Source organism: Rhinolophus sinicus, chromosome 17 (genome assembly GCF_057876585.1).
Source record: "Rhinolophus sinicus isolate RSI-liver-muscle chromosome 17, RSI-T2T, whole genome shotgun sequence".
In the NCBI taxonomy this organism is placed as follows: domain Eukaryota; kingdom Metazoa; phylum Chordata; class Mammalia; order Chiroptera; family Rhinolophidae; genus Rhinolophus; species Rhinolophus sinicus.
Window position 1 is genome coordinate 47507766 of NC_142517.1, and position 20571 is coordinate 47528336.

Genomic DNA, 20571 nt, shown 5'->3' on the forward strand with positions numbered 1-20571 from the left:
GTATAGACATCTCTTGGTAAGAGCTCTGATGCAAGAACTTCAAATGTGACTACATGGGCAAAATGAAGAATCTGGCTGAGAGAGTGAATGTAGGGAAGACAGCTTCCTTAAAGAGACCTCTTTTCATTCCTGGAAATGACAGCTATTGTGACAGACCTATATATGTCTTGCACAAAGAAACAGGAAACCTCCGATAAATGACTCAGCACAAAGCCCATCCAGAAATGAAAAGCGGAAGCTGTGGGAGAGAGGAGCCCATGATTACAATCGCCAGAAGCAGAGGGGCTCCTTCCCTGCAGCCTGGTACCCAAACAAGTCTGCCCTAGGGCCCCTGTATTCAACACCTACAAGGTGCTGGCATAGGCTACATGCCTTAATTATGACGTATTCTCACTTACTCCTTACAACCTCTCTTAGACATAGGTGTCATAAGGGCAGGAAGATGCACAAGGCAGCTCCCTTGAGTGACTGAGATGATTTACTCAGCCTTACCGCGGCAGCCAACACTATGTAAGGAAAGTGGGATGTAAAATAGAAATAAAATACCTGGCCTTAGCTCACAGTATAAACTTGCAATAAAATAACTTCTTTTAATAAATTATGTAAATTTATTCCAGGAAATAAAAATGTTTCATTCAACCTTTACTATTCAACTTTGGAACTTGTTCCTGGCAAGTCAGGATTTAAAAGGACTCTAAATGTATCTCTATTTTATGCATTGGATTGAAAAAGGGGAAAGTTTTTTGGCAAATGCAGGCAAGTAAATTAGATCTCAGCATTCCACAAAACAACTTTCCTTTTAAAAATAATTTTTTAAAAGTTTTTTTGTGATTAAATAAACTAAGAACCAAGTAAACACAAGGAAAAAGTGTAAATATCAGAAGGGAATTTGTTTTAGTTGTCTTAAGTGTGAATTCATCCACTCAAGTTCAATTTCTTTCCTTTACAAAACCAGGTTGATATTGGATGTCGAGTAGAAAAACTAAGAGGTTAACCTAAAAAAACATACATATAGCATATGACTGTAAACACCCTGTAATAAAGTTCTACAAAGTTGAGGCAAAGAATCTCAGGATCATTAGATCTGAGTTAATGGCAGTTGTGTTGTTAGTAAACTCTACACAGAATCAGATGAAGACTGTGTTGAGAGGATGGCGCCTTGAATAGGGAGAAAAGAGATCCAAGAAATAGTCTAAGCTGATGCCACTGTGATCTTGGGCAAGTTAACTCTTTTTTCCATGGATCTGTTGCTCAAGCAGAAACTTGAAAATTCCAATACCTGCTCCTTCATAATTCAATAGGATTATACAAAACTGTCAGGATAAGTTAGCTAATGTATGGGACGTAAAGCAAGCTAAAGTCTTAGCAAAAAAGAAACCTTAGAGTGTATGCCAAAGGTGCAATTCTGAGGACACACGGGGAAAGACAGCTTTTTGCACTTGGTATAACATCTCTAAAATGCTATAAACTCGTTCATCTTATTTGCACAGAAGCTGGCTTGGAATGAAATCAGGGTTGATTGCTATTTACTCACAGTTTAATCATTCTTTTCTCATAACTCCCTCCTCCTATGTTACTTACTCTCAGAATAATAGCTGGGAGTTTCCTGCCCTGTGTCCGGGATATTCATTTGATTCAGGCAAATGGATATCTAATAGGGGTAGGTGACACATGTTCAGAGATAAGAAGAACAGAATGATATCCCAAAATGATTAGACAAATTGTTTCCTTGACTTTCCTTAGCCCAAGAAGGAAAAAATTATTACCAAGAAAATGATCTCCTCTCACACACACCCCCTGTGATTCATGAATACCCTCCTGAATCATGCATCAGTAGTAAGCAGAGAGCACTCTGGGGTCTCAAGGGAATGTGACAGCATCACTGCCCAGATCACCACAAACCCAGTGGGGCTGTTTCCGAGATGTTCTCTAGAGAAATACTAGGACAGAGGGGAATAAAAAAAAAAAAGACAGTTTTTTTGCCCCTAATTATTTTGCATGGCTTGATTTATAACAAGGGAAAAAAAGGAAGGTCATTTCCTCTGCCCAGACCTCAGCAGTATGTTACAGTATTTTAATAGTATGTTAAAACCAGGTAAAAATGAAAAGGAAAAAAAGAGAAGGAAAGTGTCTGTGTGAAACATAATTCTCGGAATGCTTGACCCCTGTATGGCAGGCAGAGTAATAGCCTCCCAAAGAGGTGCACGCCCTAATCCCTGGAATCTTACAATATGTCAGGTTACATGTTGAATGGAATTGTGGTTGTTAACCAGCTCACTTTGAGATGGGGAGATTATCATGGACTATCTGGGTGGGTCCCATGTAATCACAAGAGTCCTTAAAAGTGGAAGAGAAGCAGAAGAAAAGGCTAGAGTGATGCAATCAGAGCCGGAAGAACTCAACCCACTGTTACTGATTTTGAAGGGGAGACAGTGGCCATGAGCCAAGAAATGTGGGTTGGTTTTTGTAAGATGGAAAGGCAAGGAAAGGATTCTCGCCCAGAGCCTCCAAAAAAGGAGGGCAGACACCTTGATTTCAGTCTGGTGAGAGTGTGTTATACTTCTGCCTCACGGAACTGTAAGATAATAAATTTGTGCCATTCTAAGCCTCTAGGCTTGCAGAGGTTTATGACCATGATAGAAAACGAATACACCTGAGTCAAAATCTGAGTGCTTCACAGTGAAACCAGTTGAATGTTACTTATGTTCCAGTCCTCAGGCGATCACACAGTTATGAAGGATGCTTTGCCTGGAACGCCTGGGACTGGCCTGTTCAGGATGAAGCCTAATGCTCGAGTCGAGACGGCTCAACTCCCCGGCACTGCCTCTCGTGGTATTTTCTTTCCACCTTTTGGATGAAGGGATATACAATATATGCTTCTTGGACCTCTTCTGGGATCTGTGGTGTAAAATGGAGTTAGACTTTCACTTAGGACCCATTTTCAAAGTAATTTTCAGGGAGAAAATCTGAGTCAAGAGGAAAGTCTTTTAATATTTTAATAGTGTCATGAGTCAGAAAATTAATTACTCTTTTAGCAATTTCCCCTGGTCATCTATATTCTGGGCCCTGAGTTCTTGGTTTTTGAGTGCATGGGTCAGTCTCAATAATCTGGACCATGAGGAATACAACCCAAGAATCCTGAAAACGCTGAGGGGCTGTTTGGAATCTCATAGCACAGGTCTGTTGACCGATATAGGCTACTTTTCCCACAGTCAGATTCCTTTACCATAAATCATTTTTTAAACTTTGTCACAGCATCTCCTACCTTTGTAATATTGTGCCTGCCTTTCATGTGAAACATGCCAAAACTTGTTATGGAACATGACATACCGGATAACCAGTCACTGCTGCCAGGTCTATGGCCAACTCACAGGACTTGATCAAATCCTCCATCACAGCCAAAGCTTGGTGCAGTTCAGCTAAGAATGCTGAATCCTTGGTCCTCTTTGTCCCATTCTGTGGAAACCAAATGCCTTGTTGGAAATCAAAGGGTAAACCGTTTACCAAGTGAAGAAGGAAAACAGGACAGAGATAAGGAACCGCAGATGCAGCCAGAACGGAGTGTCTGAGGTGGGTACATCGATCTATTTCCCAGCTCCCAAAGAATGGTCGTAAAGATATTTGCTGGTTTATCATCACCCATACCTGTGTACATTATACTAATGAAGAATGAAGCTCATAAAATTATGGGCATTATATTCCTGCTCTATAAGAAACATACTGAGATTTTTTTAAAGCATGAAAAAACACCATTCCCTTTAATTTGGCTGCTCTCTCTTTTACACCCCTACCCCTGGGGCCTATGGAAAAGTACAATCTGAGTATCATATTCCTATCTTAAGGTGAAACTCTTATTCTTATGGGTAAAACGACACTTAAAATCATCCCAGAAGAGGATATTTGTAAAATCCTATAGAGGCAAAGAGTAGGCTGCCAGGTGGAGGTTTACTAATGATTTACGTGTAAATGCTGTGAGGACTGCATGTGCCACATAGAATCTCCCGCAGCTTTGCACTTCCTCTCTCCTGGCCTCCAAGCCCTCCCCACGTGCTACTATCTTTAAAAATGCCAAAAAGGTAAACCAACGAGGTCTGCACCTCCCGAACATGAAGATTCAACATTAAGTGGAAAAGCCGGAACTGCTAATTCAAGAGACCAAGGTTCAAATTTTACCACTGTTATACTTAGGACATAATACGGATGATTGTTTCAGCTTAAAAGACTTTTGCTTAGATTTTCAGTATTTTATTCCCCTGCTACCTACATAGCACATTTATCTGTTATCAAGTCAATGCAAACAAACAGATTTTGGTTTCTTCCTTTTTTTTTTTTTTAACACATCAACTTCTACAACAAAGAACAGATAGCTCTTTGCTGCCCCCCATGTAGCCCCACATCTTTTTGTCCTGTACTGCATGATGTCAGCAAAGGGTTGTGCATTTTCTTAATTTCTGCCAAAGCGCTGGGGATTAGTATTTTTGGATCCGAGATATGAGTGACAGGACTGGTAAGTGGAGCCGAGCATGCTGCCTCCATTAAACAGTTTGTCATGGATTCCTACCTTCTTCCTCAAAATAAATATGCTCCAGGTCCTGGTGAAAGACAGCAGACTCTCACCTGACTTAGTAACCTCATCAGTAAAGGATTAAACATTCTTACATAGCCATCTTTCTCTTTACCAACACTTAACACTCAACTTCTTTTTAGAGACTCAACTGCTCCTATTCTCTCTCCTTCCTAGTTCTACCTTGATCATGTGAGGCTCAGAAAAATCCTTACAAGTATTACTGAAGCCCTCTAACTTGGGCTAGCTCTCCTTGCTCCAGGCTATAAAATTATTACCTGTGTCTGGAGCTTCTTCTAAGTTCAAGGGATCCCCACCACACATTCTGAGCAGAGAGGGCATGCAAATGACTGCTAACCCTGAGACACATGCTTCACATTTTTCTTGTTAAAACCAGAGTATTCAAGAGGAAATTGAAAAGAAACTCCACTGCTAAACCAGACTCCTTCCTCATCTGGTTGGCTGTCATTTCCTCCAAGGGAACCTTGACTGTCTCTCTTAAAATTCACACACACACACACACACACACACACACACACACACACACACACACACTTGGAGGGGAACAGGGCATAATGTATACAAATTAGATATATAAAGAAATAAATGTAAATCATTCACAATCCTACCATGCAGGAAAACCACAGTAGAGATTTTATCATATTTACCTCCAGTCTTCTATGTTTGTATTCCTGTTAGAACATTTTTATGTGAAAGGAAGAAAGCATTACTATTTAATCCTGCTACAAATCCCACTTTGAATTGCCTTTAATTTTTTTTTGTTTTTTCTCCTGACTATGAACTATAGGATACATACAATTTTAGAAAATTTAGACAATAAAGATCTTAAGCAAGGAAACAAAACTGTCATAAATCCTCCCACCCATGGGCAAACTCCATTAACAGTTAGTTATATAAAACAATATTTAACACCCAGTACCTTAGACGAACCTCCTAGGTCACCTGGATCTATCTCCAAATCCTCAGGAGACTTAAAATCCAGCAGACCCTGCATTAACCCAACAGCCTTATTGAAAATCAAAAAATAGAACGCCAACTAAATCTACTGTGCAAACAACGTTCAGACAAAGTAACTGAGAATGTATGTGAATTTGTCATGAGTAAGAGGGAGCCCCACCACACATTCTGAGCAGAGAGGACATGCAAATGACTGCTAACCTTGAGACACAAGAATGAATGAATGGCATATGAATGAAAGACTTCTTTCCACAAACATAGAACCATATTGGACATACTACTTTGCAGCCTGCTTTTTTTACTCAACAACATATCATGAAAGTTTATTTTCTCATGGTATTATATATTTTTAAAAACATGGTTTTGGTTGTGGCAGTGCTGCATTCTGTAGATAAATCATAATTGATTAATCTCCTCCATTGTTAAATATTTAGGTTCAACAATTTTTCCGAAGGATAAATTCCTAGAAGTGGAATTGTCAATGTTAGGAGTTTTCATGCATATTTCCAAGTTCTGTACAGAAGGACTATGTTCCTGCCCCCGACTTAGGAAACCTTGTTTCACTTGCTCCTAACCTACACTGAGTACTACCATTTAATCAAAAGTTTTGGCCAATTGAATCATCAGGGCAATCCTACCTTACTGTTGTTTTAATTTGAATTTCTTAGATAACTAGTGAGGTAGAACTTTCAAAAAAGTGTTTGCTATTAGCGTTTATTTTTTGGTAAATTGCCAATGTCCCTTGTTCTTCTTTCTTATTAATTTCTTTTTTCAATATCAGCTTTATTGAGGAATACCTGATGTATAAAGTTGTTAGCTATTTAAAGTGTACATCACGATGATTTAATACACTTACACTGTGAAAGGATTCCCCCCAACTTGTTAACACAGCCATCACCTCACATATTTCTCTCTTTTTTTGTTTTTTGCGAGGACAATTTAAGTTCTACTCTCTTAGCAAACTTCAATTATACAATACAGTGTTACCAACTGTAGTTGCTATGCATTACATTAGATTCTCAAACCTTATTCATTTTATTGCTGAAAGTTGGTACCATTTACCAATCGCTCCCTATTAATTATTTTTTAAAATAGTAAACTATTTAACTTTTTTTTAAAAGAAGAAAAATGAATGTTGCTCTTATGATTGGAAATGCTCTTACACAGGAAATCAGAATGAACACCTATTCCAGAATATCCTTGCAATAAGCAAAACTTACAGTAAATAAATAACACACCATTTTCCAAACCATACCTTGATCAAATAAAATCCAGGCAAGAAAAATTCTCTACATTAAATTCGATAGTTTCCATCCATCACTTAGCCTATTTGACAGAAATCATGAGCTCGATGAAAGTGAGTTCCTGCTATCCCTACATATATGTATTTCTAGTGTTTGCTGATGATAATATATATCAATATTCTCTAATTGACTTGTCATGACTCATTAGACATTCTGCACTCAAAAAACTCTTGGTCATGATTATTAATTTTTACAATATCTCAGATAAGATATTAAGCATCTCATAGATATCATCTCTTTTGTTTCTTATTATGAATTTCTATGTGCTCACTATTAAGCACGCTAAACATTTGTCACACATCTTGCTAATATAACATTTTCCCCAATTTTTCATGACTTCATTTTTAATGGTATAATCTATCATTCCTTCCCCTTTCTTTCATGCTTAGCAAAGCTCTCCCACATCAGGATCCCATGATCCTTTCTAAGTGGTGAGGCAGTGGGTCCCACATCCATACTCTCAAAGAGGCCGATGACAGGCACTGCAGAATGAGCTCGTTCCTCAGGGTGGAGAAAACCACGGCGTTCTTGCTCTCTTCTCAGCTGTGCCAGAGGTTTGAACTTGTTTTTCCAGGCACCTAGCAAGCTTTGTGATGGGAAAAACTGTTCTGCCCTGAGCAGCCCTCCCACACTTCCCCACAGATCCCCAAGGAACATTTTATAGTGATTCTGTCTCTTGTTTCCTCAGCGACATAAAGCCAGTATAATCTTTTAAGTATTTTTAACATGTATTACCTCATACAATGCTCCAAAAAAACATACCAGGAAAGTATTATTACTACCTTCATTGTACAGATGAGAGGCAGAGAGAGGTTATGTGACTTGCCTGAGTTCACACAGCTGTCAGAGCCCAGATCCACAACCAGGAGTTCTAACTCCCGAATCTGCGTTTCTAATTACTATGCCCTACAGCCTGCTGTATATGGTACAGAACTTAGCTATTGTGTCAACATCACTTGAGTAGGAAAACCTGAGCCCTTCAGTCCCCGATGCATCAGGCCCAGCGAGTGAAGACCCCACCTTAGGTCCTGCCCTCTCCTCAATGAGCCCAGTGGTAGGACTTCATGACAGTAAGGATAGGACAGTCAGAGGACTATGAGGCCCTAAGTGAACGCTGTATCTAAACATGCTCACAGGTACCACTCATGGGAAGAACCAATGAGTCATCATCCTCATGCAGACACTAACGTGACATCTTCATGTATATAATGGTTACAGGTCCTGGGAGCTCTCTCCATGCATCACTCCCTGCTCCCCCAGCTAGCCTAAGGAGGAGGTTCTGGTATCCTCATTTTACCTACAAGAAAACCAAGTCCAGCCTCGGCTGGGACTGCTGATGCAAAGCTGAAAGGGGTAATGTTTTCTGAGAGCAGAATGCTGGGCCATGAGCTTAACTTCCCCAAGCCTCAGTTTCTTCACACTCTAGAGCCTTTCTGACACATCTGATTGTGGGGATTAAATAAGAAATACACGTGGGAAGGTACCCAGTAAATAGCAGCGGCTCATTTTGTTGTTGTTGTTGTTTGTTTTTGTTTTAAGAGGTAGTAGCCACTGGGCAAGAGCTGCTTATAAAGGTTAATTCAAAACACAACCTGGAGGAGTGGCCCAAACCTTCGCCTCAGCTCACACGTGGGGAAGCAGCCTTGATAGCACCTCCTGTCCTGTTTGGGGTGTGTGGGAGAGCTCTCCTGTCTGAAGCTCCTTGCCAAACGACGGTATCTTACCCGGAGGTATCTTACAAGAGAATAGAGGCCTGGCTGCCTCCCCACCCTTCCGGTTGTCTGCAGTGAGGCTGCATCTGCCTTCCCCACTTTGCTCCCAAGGACCTCTCCTCCCCTAAACCAGGCTTCTTAGAGATTCATGCCCCAGCTGCATGCTAGACTAGCCAGGCTCCCAGGTCTCTTTCAACTCTTAGGATTCTTGGGTCTTACCCTTCATGGAGGAGGACTGCTTTAGACTTGGAGGACAGAAAAAGCCCAGAGGATAGTCACCTTCGTGTTTGGAAGACAAAGTCACAACTCTACATGTCTCAGGAAAAACGCAGCACAGCGCAGGCATCTGTTTTCCCCACATTGAACAGCACCATCTTACTGAGTTTACCTTCAACAGCGTCTGGTATTTTATAAGTCTCTGGCTTGGTCCTCTAAGGTACTTAAAGAGAGGGAGATTGTGATCCAATTGGCGCTGGCATACCTTTGAAAACCAAACAGAAACAACAGAAAACAAAACAAACAACACACACAGAGAACAAAAGTGGCAGCCTTTAAACACAAGAAAGGAAACGGGCCCTTCCTGGACAGAGGCACAGCTGTGCTGACAAGTTGTGTGTTGTTACTGAGTTGTCCAGTCCCTCAGGAACAGTGTGTGGAATGAGAGAAAGAGCAAAGGGGACAACTCGGCTAGTATTTTTATAGGCAACCCAGGAAGCAGGACCATTTATTTCTTTTAGAAAGCAAGTCCACTAGAAGACAGTGGGGCATTTCAAATCCTTCTGAAAAGGAGGTAGCCTGTCTTCGAGTTGCAGTGTGGTAGGGTGTATTCAGGTCATTTTGAGCCCCGAGGGTACATGATGGCTTATTGATATCATTCCAGGGAGCCCCAAAGTGTAACCTTTTTCTGATATTTTCCATTTTAAAACCCATCCTAGAAGAGAACTCTGGTTTTTTCACGAGGCTACAGCTGCACCTCACAGCCCTGTCCCGCAGAGATCCAGGGCAGTGTTGAAAGCACTGGAAGCAGTATGCGATTTCAAAATAGGAGAGACTTTTAATGAACATCAATCCTAACACTAATTTCTCTGCTTAATTCATCATTTTGATATCTTTAAAACTTTGATACACATAAACATTTAAACATTGTTCTGGGAAAACAATTTGTGGGAGACCTTGTAATCTCAACATTACCCCAAAGTAGGCACAGTCTTGACACTCTTGCCAGATTTCCGTAGCTCGGGGCAGATTCTTATGGTATTTAAAATATATTTGAAGATCTTCTTTCTGAGTGGGAAAAAGTAGAACAAATTAATCGGTAGAATTTTTCAGGACAGGATAATACAAGTTCATTCATTCAACAAGCCTGAGATATTCAATGTATGAGGAAGTGGGGGTGCACAATAAACAACTTTATGTTGGGATGTGTGTGTGATACGGGGACACCAAGAGGGCTATGAATAACCAGAAGCACTAAGCACAGATACGATCAAAGTGCTGTGAGAGCAGTTTCAGGACTCAGGTAAATAAAGAAGTAAATTCATGAACAGGAGTTGGGTTTTATCTGTATCATTCCTCCTTTGCTCTTTATTCAGGACACCAGTATCTCCCCAAAATAGTTATGTTTTTCTTTCTAAAATAGTTCTGCAGTGAGTGTTAAAACTAACAGAAAGGAGTGATGGCCCCTCCTTCCTCTCTTCCCACCCTCCCTTTTTACATCATCATGACACCAACTCTAGGGAAAAACCTAAGAAACAACCACAAGAGAGAAACACCCCAGGTGGAAAATGTGGCAGTTTGGACAAAGCAACACAGATCTAAATCACGTGGGCAAGCCCCAAAGCTGCAGCTCTGCCTCAGACATCACCTTCAACCTGCAGCGCAAGATTCGGAGAAGGAAAAGGCACATGACTAGCTCAGAGCTAGAGATAACAGGGATTCCAAGCTCCTGTGCGACCCATATTCTCATTGTATCAAAGACTGTGCGAGGCGGCCCACATCTGCCAATACCCCAGACAGAAGGGCTACCGTAAGTCTATGGAGTCAGCTTGCAGTTTCATCCGCTCTAGCAGGAGAACCTGTGCTTGCCACAGAGCCCATGCTGCTCCGGCAGAGAAGCCCAAGTGGCCACTTCCTTTTAGATTTCAGTGTCCCTATCTTTCTGCTAAGGCCAACTCTTGATGTCCTTCATGTGGACATGGGCTATTTTTCCCCTCCCAGCTTCAACTTTGTCTATTCTACTTCCAAACACATTGCTGCACGGAATGATTTCCATTTCCGTACCTCTTCCCCTGTCCTCATGGATTGTAAGTGGTCATTTCACCATAAGAACTACAGCAACTCTGTCCTTTGCTACTCCCTCCAGGAAAAACCTCTCTCTCTCTCTCTCTCTCTCTCTCTCTCTCTCTCTCTCTCTCTCTCTCTCTCTCTCTCTCTCTCTCTCTGTCTCTCTCTCTCACACACACACACACACACACATAGGAAGAGAAATGTACAGACAGGTTAAGAAACTAGCATAATAATTCAGAGCTTGACAATAATACATTCATGCTGCATTCACTCAAGAACTACCTACTGTGTGCCTTTGATGTACCGGCACCATGCTAAATATATTTGTTAAACTCAGTGTCTCCCATAGCATCGTAGCCTAGACACAGGGAACATTCCTGCCATCCTGAGGGCCAGGCTTATAAAACATTACAAATTGATGAAGGCATCCCACCCACATTTGGTCTGTCAGAGCACAAAAACATTGGCCTTTAGCTTCTAAAAGAATTCAAGCATTCACTGCTTTCAGCACTCACCACCGGAAGATTCTCAGAAGCTGAAGGAGACTTTGGAGATCCAGCTCCCCACCCAGTGAAACACCCTCAACAGTCAGCCATCTTTCCCCAAACTTTCCCAGTAACAGAGAGGGGATCTGGTGCTCTTGCTGGGTGCTGAGCTGAAACCTGTGTTTCTGAAACCTTCATCTCTTGGTCATGTGCCCGTACTTTCAGCAACACAGAGCATTATACACTTTCAAGTACCAAAACGCAACCTTTGACCTAAAGTTGCTCTTCAGTCCAAACTTCCTTAGAGAAAGGATGTGCACGAGTCAGCAGCATATGCAAGTGCCCGATTCCCCCTACCCCCTCATAGAATAAAGCAGGAGGCTAAAAAATTGCTCATATTCACACAGGGAGACATGATTGGTTATTAATTAAGACTGTGGGCACTGGTGGTGGGTGATCCAAGTTCAGTTCTTGGCTTTGTCAATTACAAACTATATCACCTGAAGTCAGTTACTTCACATTCCTACACTTCAGTTTTCTCATCTGTTAAGTGGGTTCACAACAGCACTCAACTCCTATGATTGCTGTGAGATTAAATGAGATAACATACAGAAACCTCTCAACAAATGCCTGATACATACAGAGTACCCAACCAATGGTAACTATTGTCAAAGCACTTTTTATTGTGTAGAACCCTCCTGCATGCATTATTTTCTGATTTCCACAACAAATTTACATATTAATATTATTAAGCCTGTTGTATGGAGGAGAAAAGTGAGACTCCACGGGTTTAAGTGCCTTACTTGAGGTCATGCAGATAGCAAGTGTCTCGACTTAGATAAGAAATTACATTTCCTGAGTCCGATTGGGCAAATGGAACTCAAAGGAAACCACTAACAAGTATTATTCTATGTAGAGGTTGGTCTCTGGGGCAGAATCTCCCTGGATGCTATAGGCTACAGAATCTGATTAAAACGCTTGGCAGGAGCAGTATTTTGAAATTTATTTCCATAATGAGTGGTATTCTGCAAATGCTATTGAGAAAAGGTAAACTGCTATACTAAATAAAGGATGATGGGCCCACCTTGTAGTCTAACAAACATAAGTCTGCACAGCAGCAGTCAATTCCCTCAAGGATTCTCAAAGATTAGATAATTGTGGTTTTTAATTACTCCATTTGTCCCAGAGTCATAACTTTGTGCTTCATAAGAATTTATTACCTGTATTTTGTCTCCAACGTCATAAATCATATAGGATTATATGAGGTCTGACAATTAAATTCGTGAACTTTTTGCAACAACGTTGTTAACATTTTTGATATCAGCGGGATTATTCATTATGAATTTGTACCAACTGGACAAACAGTTAACCAAGATTAATATCTGGAAGTGCTGAAAAGTCTGCGCGAAAAATACGAAAATGACCTGAACTTTTTGCCAGCAATTTATGGCTCTTGCATCACGACAATGCACCAGCTCACATGGCACTGTCTGTGAGTTTTTAGCCAGTAAACAAATCACTCGCCTAATCTGGCCCCCATGACTTCTTTCTTTACCTGAAGATAAAGGAAATATTAAAAGGAAGACATTTTGATGACATTCAGGACATCAAGGGTAATACAATGACAGCTCTGATGGCCATTCCAGAAAAAGTGTTCCAAAATTGCTTTGAAGGGTGGACTAGGCACTGGTGTTGGTGCATAGCTTCCCAAGGGGAGTACTTAGAAGGTGACCATAGTGATATTCAGCAATAAGGAATGTAGCACTTTTTCTAGGATGAGTTCGCGAACTTAATTGTCAGACCTTGTACGCAGACTTTGTGGTCTGCATTAATGATTTCTAAGGTGTTTCTCAACATGGGGGACTATAAAATGCCTTGTAAAACTTCAGGAGAGGAAATCTTCCAAGAAAAGATGTTCAGTTGGCAACACCCTGACCATTTCCTCATAGTTGGATAATTTTTATTGGATAACATCCATTTTTCCGCACTGGAATTCGGTCCTTTTCTCATTCAAAAATTTAAATAAGTCTTTGCAATAACAACATAAACAATTATAGAATATTTCTAAACTCTGAAACTAGATTTCACATTGGTAGTTTGATGAGTGCAAAATTGCAAAATAGTATAAAACATTAATAATGGTATACAAGTAATTCAAAAGGAAATTAATCAGATCGAATACAAAACAGTTTTTAGTGTGCTATCTTGAATTCTAGCACTTGAAAACCTCTCACGGGACTGTGGTGGAAAGCCCAGAGAGGGCCACAGAAGGGGCTTTTTAAGCTAGTCAGGAGCTCTGTAGGTTGAAGGCTTTTTGCATTATGTCGAATACCTTGAAACCTGGGGATTTTTGTTTGCTTGCTTTCAGTTTATCACAAGTACCGCTCTTAAACTGTATCAGTCATAATTTGGGTTGTTGAAAATTTTGAAGTTGTTTGATCTGTTGTCTCAGCATCACAAAAAGAAAAACAAGGAAGTGCATGAAAAGAAGGGCTAGCCAGGGGAGAGAGAAGGAATGGGAAAGACTTAGAGAGCGGAAGGCACCCAAGGGTCTGCATAGTCTTCCTACAGGGAAGAAAGCATTTGGTGGGGAATAGTGTTGGGTAAAACATTTCTCTGTGGCAGCGCCCAGGGAGAACTACTGGCCCAAACAGCCTATTTATTGCCCAAGGCAGAGGTGGAGAAGCGAGGAGAGGGAAGTGGTGTGTGCAGTTGGAAGGGGAGGTGGTCAGAGGTATGTTGCTGTAGGATAGGACATTCACAAATTGGGTGCTAAACCAAGATTTAACATTTTCTAACCACCCTCTATGCTGTAAAAAATAAAATGGAAGTAAATACATTGGGGGGATTTTTAGTTTAACATCAGTACTTCTCTTCAGAGCGTAAATATAGCTAGTGAGGAATGTAAGTGTGATTCTTGTCCTAAAGGGGTTAGCTTAGTCATTCAGAGTCATTCGGGTCACCTGCTTTGGGTTGCCCGGGGGGCCAGTCTTTCATTTACCGGACTTTGCGAGAAGCGAGGCTGGTAAGTGGCTCCCACCATCAGTGTGAGCTCAGACAAACTGGACTCATATCCACTGGGGGACATACTGCAAAAGACTCCTGCTTTGCACTCAAAAGGCAGATAGAAGTTTTCAGATATTGGTGTTTCTGTTAGTCCTTGTTACGTACACAGAAAATTAAAGGCTGACTTTAATCACAGTTATTTTAAGTTATTGGGAACACAGACTTACTCTCTTGAGAAAGCAACGTGCCAGAAGTTCAGGGTTTTCAATGCACTTTTCCAATTCTTTTAGAAAAGTCCTAGGGAAAGGAAAGTATGCTTTGATTTTTACACATATGGGGTTACAATTTCTTTTTAAGTAAAATCATATGAGGTTTTAAGAGGTGCCTAGAAAAATGTTGTTTTCCAGGCTTTATTGCTCTTGACTCATCTTCAACACACTGACTTGGAAGAAAAAAATGTAATCTGTCACATTACTAGGACGCCCTCAAAGCACCCACAGCTGTTCTGCCCGTTCTAAGCACTAGCCATAGACAGAATGGATGCATCCAGGCTCCCTATGACATGATAAGAATGTTAATAAAAATTGCTGCTGTTGCCACTGCTACTACCAATAATCACTGAGCACTTACTATAAGCCAGGCATGAGCTAAGTGCTTTGCAAACAAGATCTCATTTAATCCTCTACCAAACCTTGCAAGATAAGGTTTGGTTAATGTGAAATCTGAGGTTCAAAGAGGTGGCATAATTTCTCCAGGGAAAGTAGCAGAAATGAGATTTTTACTTCAGTTTTGACAACAGATTCAGAGAGATGACATGTAGTCAGGATACAACTGTGGTTCTTTTCCTTTCCATTAATTAGATGTGGATTTTGAGGTCATTATAGTGAGTAAAGTGAATAAACAAGGTGTAGTTTCCTCATCTGTAAAATGAAAGGGTTGGAAGATGATTTCCAAAGTCCCTTCCACCTCTAATTCTCTGGAATGCAGCACCCAAGTAGCCATGGGCTAAAAGGAGCACTTGTTGAAACAGTTCGCATTTTTTAACTCCCTAGTTCCCAGCACTACCCTATGATAATAGGTATGCAGATGTGGTGTCTCCATCATCTTTGTATTCCCAATGCTGAACGCAGTGCCTGAAACCAAACAGGTGATCAGTAAATGCTAGTGTAGAAAGAGATAAATAAGAACTCAAATGAATACAACATTGGTGCCTGGCCCCTGGCACACACTCCATTAATGTCCTTTCCCTTCTTCCTTAGGGATCTTGTGGCACGAGAATTCTCCCCTCCTTCTCATCCCAACCCAACCCAACCCAACTCAACCCATTGACTCTGGGCTACTTACTTAAGCCTGAAAATATCTAAACACTTTCATCTCCAAATTCTATCAATGTGGTTTCCATCTGTCTCTTACTTTCCATTTTTCCTGATAATTTGAATTATCATATATACCTGTTGTGGAATTCGTAAAGTTCTTCAATATTCCCAAAGAGAAAGTCCTTCTTATTCTGAAGAACATCGGGAATCAGATGCTTCAGCCAAATAAAATCCATTGGAGTGATATATCCCTGCAGAGGTGGAAACAAGGTAGGTTTTCCAGATAGGGACATTAAGAGATGATCTGAATTAGCTACTCCAGGGAAACAAACTTTAATAAAATAATTGGGGAATATAGTACACATATTCCCTGAAAGCCATTCCATCAAACACTTTCTTTTGATATTATTTTATTCATGTATCCATCTTCAGTTGGCAATGATAATTAAATGGCATTTTTATAGAAAGAACAAATGTATTTTGAAAATGTTTGTGTTATACAAGTGTGAAAGGAAAATATTTACCCATCATGTTATGACCTGACACAATTACTATTTTATTATACTACCTTCATGATTTTTTAAAAGCTTATTTTATATGGCTATAATCTCAGTATATATATATACATATATATATATGTAATTTGTATTGTTTTGCCATATACATTCTAGAGTCTGCTTGTAAATTTCTACATATATTGCTTTTAATTTAATCTTATAAGCATTTTTCAGTGTTGCTACATATTATTCAAAATAATTATTTTGTAACAGTTGAATAAGATTTAATTTAGCATGTATATCAGACTTAATTAACCATTCCCTTTTTAAAAAAGATTTTATTGGGGAAAGGGAACAGGACTTTATTGGGGAACAGTGTGTTTTTTCCCAGGACTCATCAACTCCAAGTCAAGTAGTTGTCCTTTCAATCTTAGTCAAACCAGCAACCTTGTTGTTGAGAGCATGTGCTCTAGCCAACTGAGTAACCATTCCCTTTTTAACTGGATATTTAGTTGTCTTCTGATATTTTATAGTAAAAAAACAAAAACAAAAAAAAACTATTATAACTTTGCACATATATAGTTTATTCCTCATGTTTCCCCTTAGGAAAATACACATTTCCACTCTAAAGCAAATAGTGCTACTTAAAAAATGAGAAACAATTCTCCCTTATTAACTTATCAAAAACATTTCAATTATCATATCCATTGTTGGTAAGCATATGGTGAACCTCACTGGGCATTGCTAGAATCAGCATGAATTGGCACAACCCTTTGGAAGTTAGTTAACATGGATCAATAGTCATAAGAATGCTCGTATTCCCACTGGAAAGACACTTGTGAAATTAAAAGACCTGAAACCTTGGGGGGAATTCTGGAGACAAATGGCAGCTATTTTGAATCTGTTTGTGCAACAAAACGTCTTCAGTTGGAATACATGCTTAACGCCCCCCTCCATTCTACTTACATCAATTATGCTCTTAATCTCTTTTATATAAATCTCTTCAGTCTCAAGCAAGTCGTGTATAATGTGCCTGAATCACAGCAGCAGGTGGGAAGATGAAAGAGAGAGAGACAGAGGGAGGGAGAAAAGCTTTTTAGAATTCTTTTAGGCGTGATGCTCATCAACAGTTCCCCTTAGTGGCTCCACTACTTAGGCTGTAGTCAGTTCATTCTGTTCTGTGGAACACCCAAGGCCAAGCCGTACTCTAATCACAGTGACATAAAAAGAAATGGCAAGGTTAGAGGACTCAAAATCCATTTGTAGAGCCGGCGAACGACTTATCCTCTGGTGGGCCATATTGTGGAGGTCAAGAGGGCAGACGTTGGAGTCAAAAATCCCTAGTTTGGATCCTTGGTCAGGAAGGTCTGCCTGACCCCCACGTTGTACACGTAGATGTTTTTCCCCAGCTTTGTGCTGTGTCATTGCTCACATGGATCTTTGACCCACAGGGATGTACTTTGTTGTGCAGAGTTAGAGAAGTGCCAGTCCTCCCCCCTTCTTCTGGCATTCGATGTTTCAGTGTGATTGATTTCGTCAGCCAAACGACAGGAGTTCTGTATGCTCCTCTTGAGGAAGGCAGGTGTGGGGTGCAGTGGGCAGAATTCTAAGATGGACCCCAAGATTCCTGTCCCCTGGTGTACACATAGCCCCTCCCGGTTAGTCAATCAAACACTAATTTAGGTGCAACTGTGAAGGGATCTGGCCATTCTGACTTGTTCCAAATCAGCAGACCTTAAGATGGGTAGATTACCAGGTTGGGCCTGTCCTCGTCACATGCACTCTGTAGATCTGGGTCTAGAATTCAGACAGAGTGAAATCACAAGAAGGATTTAACAATTTAGCACAAGGGAGATTCTCCTTTGCTGGCTTTGGTGGGGGACATGTGGCAAAAAGCACAGGTAACCTTTAGGAGCTAAGTGGCCCCCAGCTGATAGCCAGCAAGGAAACAGTGACTTTAGTCCTACAGTTGCAAGGAACTAAACTCAGGTACAACCACTTGAACTTAGAAGAGGATACCGAGTGCAGCTGACCAACCAACACCTTGAATTTAGCTCTGCGGAACCTGAGCAAAAAGCCAGTCATGCTGTGCCCGGACTCCTGCCCCAGCGAAATTTTGAGCTGAGTCTAAGTTTCCAGTCATTTTTTTAAGCAGCAAAGAAGGACCTAGTAATCCCACTTCAAGGTATTTATGTGAAGAAACCCAAAACGCTACTTCGAGGGGATATGTGCATCCGTATGTTCATTGCAGCATTGTTTACAGTGGCCAAGATGTGGAGGCAGCCTGGGTGTCCATCGATGGATGAATGGATAAAGAGGAGGTGGTACATATATACAATGGAATATTGCTCAGCCATGAAAGGGAATGGGTTCTTGCCATCTGCAGTGGCATGCATGGACCTGGAAGGTATTGTGCTGAGTGGAATATGTCAGACAGAAAGAAGGCTGCAATGTGATTTCGCTTATATGAGGAATCTAAAGAACAAAATGAACAAATAAAACAGAAACAACCTCAGATACAGAGAACATTTTGAGGGTTTCTAGATGGAAGGGGCATTATGGAGTGGGTGAAAAAGGGGAAGGGATTAAGAAGTACAAATTGGTTGTTACAAAGCAATCATGGGGATGTAGGATATAGCATAAGGAATATAGTCAATAATATTGTAATAACTATGTATGGTGTTAGATGGGTACTAGATTTATCGGGGTGATAGATGGGTGGGGAGTTGGGGGGCAGGGTGAGAAAGGTGAAGTAAGAAGTACAAATTGGTAGTTACAAAATAGTCATGGGGATGAAAAGTACAGCAGAGGGAATATAGTCAATAATATGGTAATAACTATATACGCGTATAGTGTCAGGTAGGTACTAGACTAGTCAGGTGAATCACTTCTTAAATTATATAAACTACTAACCACTATGCTGTACACCTGAAATTAATATAAAATAATATTGAATGTCAACTGTAATGTCAACTGAAAAATTTAAAAAGGGAGGAAAAAGGTGAAGGGGAATAAGAAGTTCAAATTTCCAGCTATAAAACAAGTAAGTCATGAGCATGTAATGTACAGCAGAGGGAATATAGTCAATAATATTGTGTAGCATGGTACAGTGTCAGATGGTTGCTGGACTTATCATGGTGATCACTTCTTTAGGTATATATATATTGAGTAACTATGTCTATACCTGAAACTAATATAATATTGTATGTTAGCTATATTTTAATACAAATCTTTTTTTAAAAAAGAAAGAAAACCAATAGAAAGAGTAAGGCTAGTCCCCACATCTATCTCCAGACAGACTTCTCTTCTCTTCTCAGGCTTTGTGGCCATACTTTCTTTTTCAGGCTTTCTCTTAGGCCTCCAAGTGAGTCAGTGTTTGTACCGTGGTTCCCTGAAAATAAGACCTAGCCGGACCATCAGCTCTAATGCATCTTTTGAAGCAAAAATTAATATAAGACCCGATCTTATTTTACTATAAGACCGGGTATAATATAATATAATATAATATAATATAATACAATACAAGACCAGGTATAATATAATATAATATAATATAATATAATATAATATAATATAATATAATACAAGACTGGGTCTTATATTACTTTTGCTCCAAAAGACGCATTAGAGCTGATTGTCTGGCTAGGTCTTATTTTTAGGGAAACACAGTACAAGTGTTCATGTGTAGAATATATACATTTATGGTTTCCTCTGAACTGTTGGTGGGTGATCTATTAAACAGTAACCTATCCTAGTAATAGCTTTTTCCTTTCATAAAATGGACATGGCAAGGGAGAAATAATCAAGACACGATATAGGAAATTCACACCAATACACAAATAACTATTAGTCTTATGTAAAAAAGATTCTCAATACACTAATCCAACAAAGGCATAGTAAAAAGGAGTGGCAATATTCAACTACTAAAATGACAGAAATTTCAAATCTCAGAGTAAGACTGATAGATGAGGATGTGGAAACACTCTGACAATATTGGCTGAAGTGAAAATTTGTTCAAGATAACTTGGAAATATCTCATCAAAATTGAAAACGTGCTCCTTGACTCAGTAATTTCACTTCTAAGACTGTTTATTATTTGTGTTAGAACAATACCACTTCAACAAAAACCAGATATAAACTGGAAATTTCTTAAATGCTCATCAATAAATTATGGTACATACATATGATGAAATGCTATGCAGTTTTTAAAAAGAATGAAACCAATTGATTCATGCTGATATGACATAGTTCAGGTATTTTAAGGGAATTAAATAAAAACCAAAAAAAAGATGCAGAAAAGTACGCATAGTATAAAAACAAGTATGTATGCATATATATGTATATATATGTGTATATATGTATTACATATATATATATATATATATATATATATATATATATACACACAGCAGTGCCAAAAAAA

General features: G+C 39.8%; 1 protein-coding gene across 15 annotated transcripts in view; it reads right to left on the reverse strand.

Annotated features, from left to right (window-relative positions):
- The window catches only part of MCF2L2 (MCF.2 cell line derived transforming sequence-like 2), a 210309-nt gene that overhangs the window by 32568 nt on the left and 157170 nt on the right, over positions 1-20571 (reverse strand). For 11 of the 15 annotated variants that reach the window (XR_012494951.2, XR_012494952.2, XR_012494953.2 and 8 more), the window contains 7 exons: positions 17115-17181; positions 15787-15902; positions 14563-14632; positions 9750-9842; positions 8947-9039; positions 5505-5573; positions 3331-3456 (listed from right to left, as the gene is read on the reverse strand). Coding sequence is in view for 12 of the 15 variants with exons in the window: in XM_088793935.1 (XP_088650061.1) it covers positions 3331-3456; positions 5505-5573; positions 8947-9039; positions 9750-9842; positions 14563-14632; positions 15787-15902; positions 17115-17181 (634 nt within the window). In the remaining 3 variants the exon portion in view is untranslated. The remainder of the gene's footprint in view (positions 1-3330; positions 3457-5504; positions 5574-8946; positions 9040-9749; positions 9843-14562; positions 14633-15786; positions 15903-17114; positions 17182-20571) is intronic. The other 4 variants (XM_074328529.2, XM_019735801.3, XM_074328544.2 and 1 more) reach the window with 1 other exon arrangement.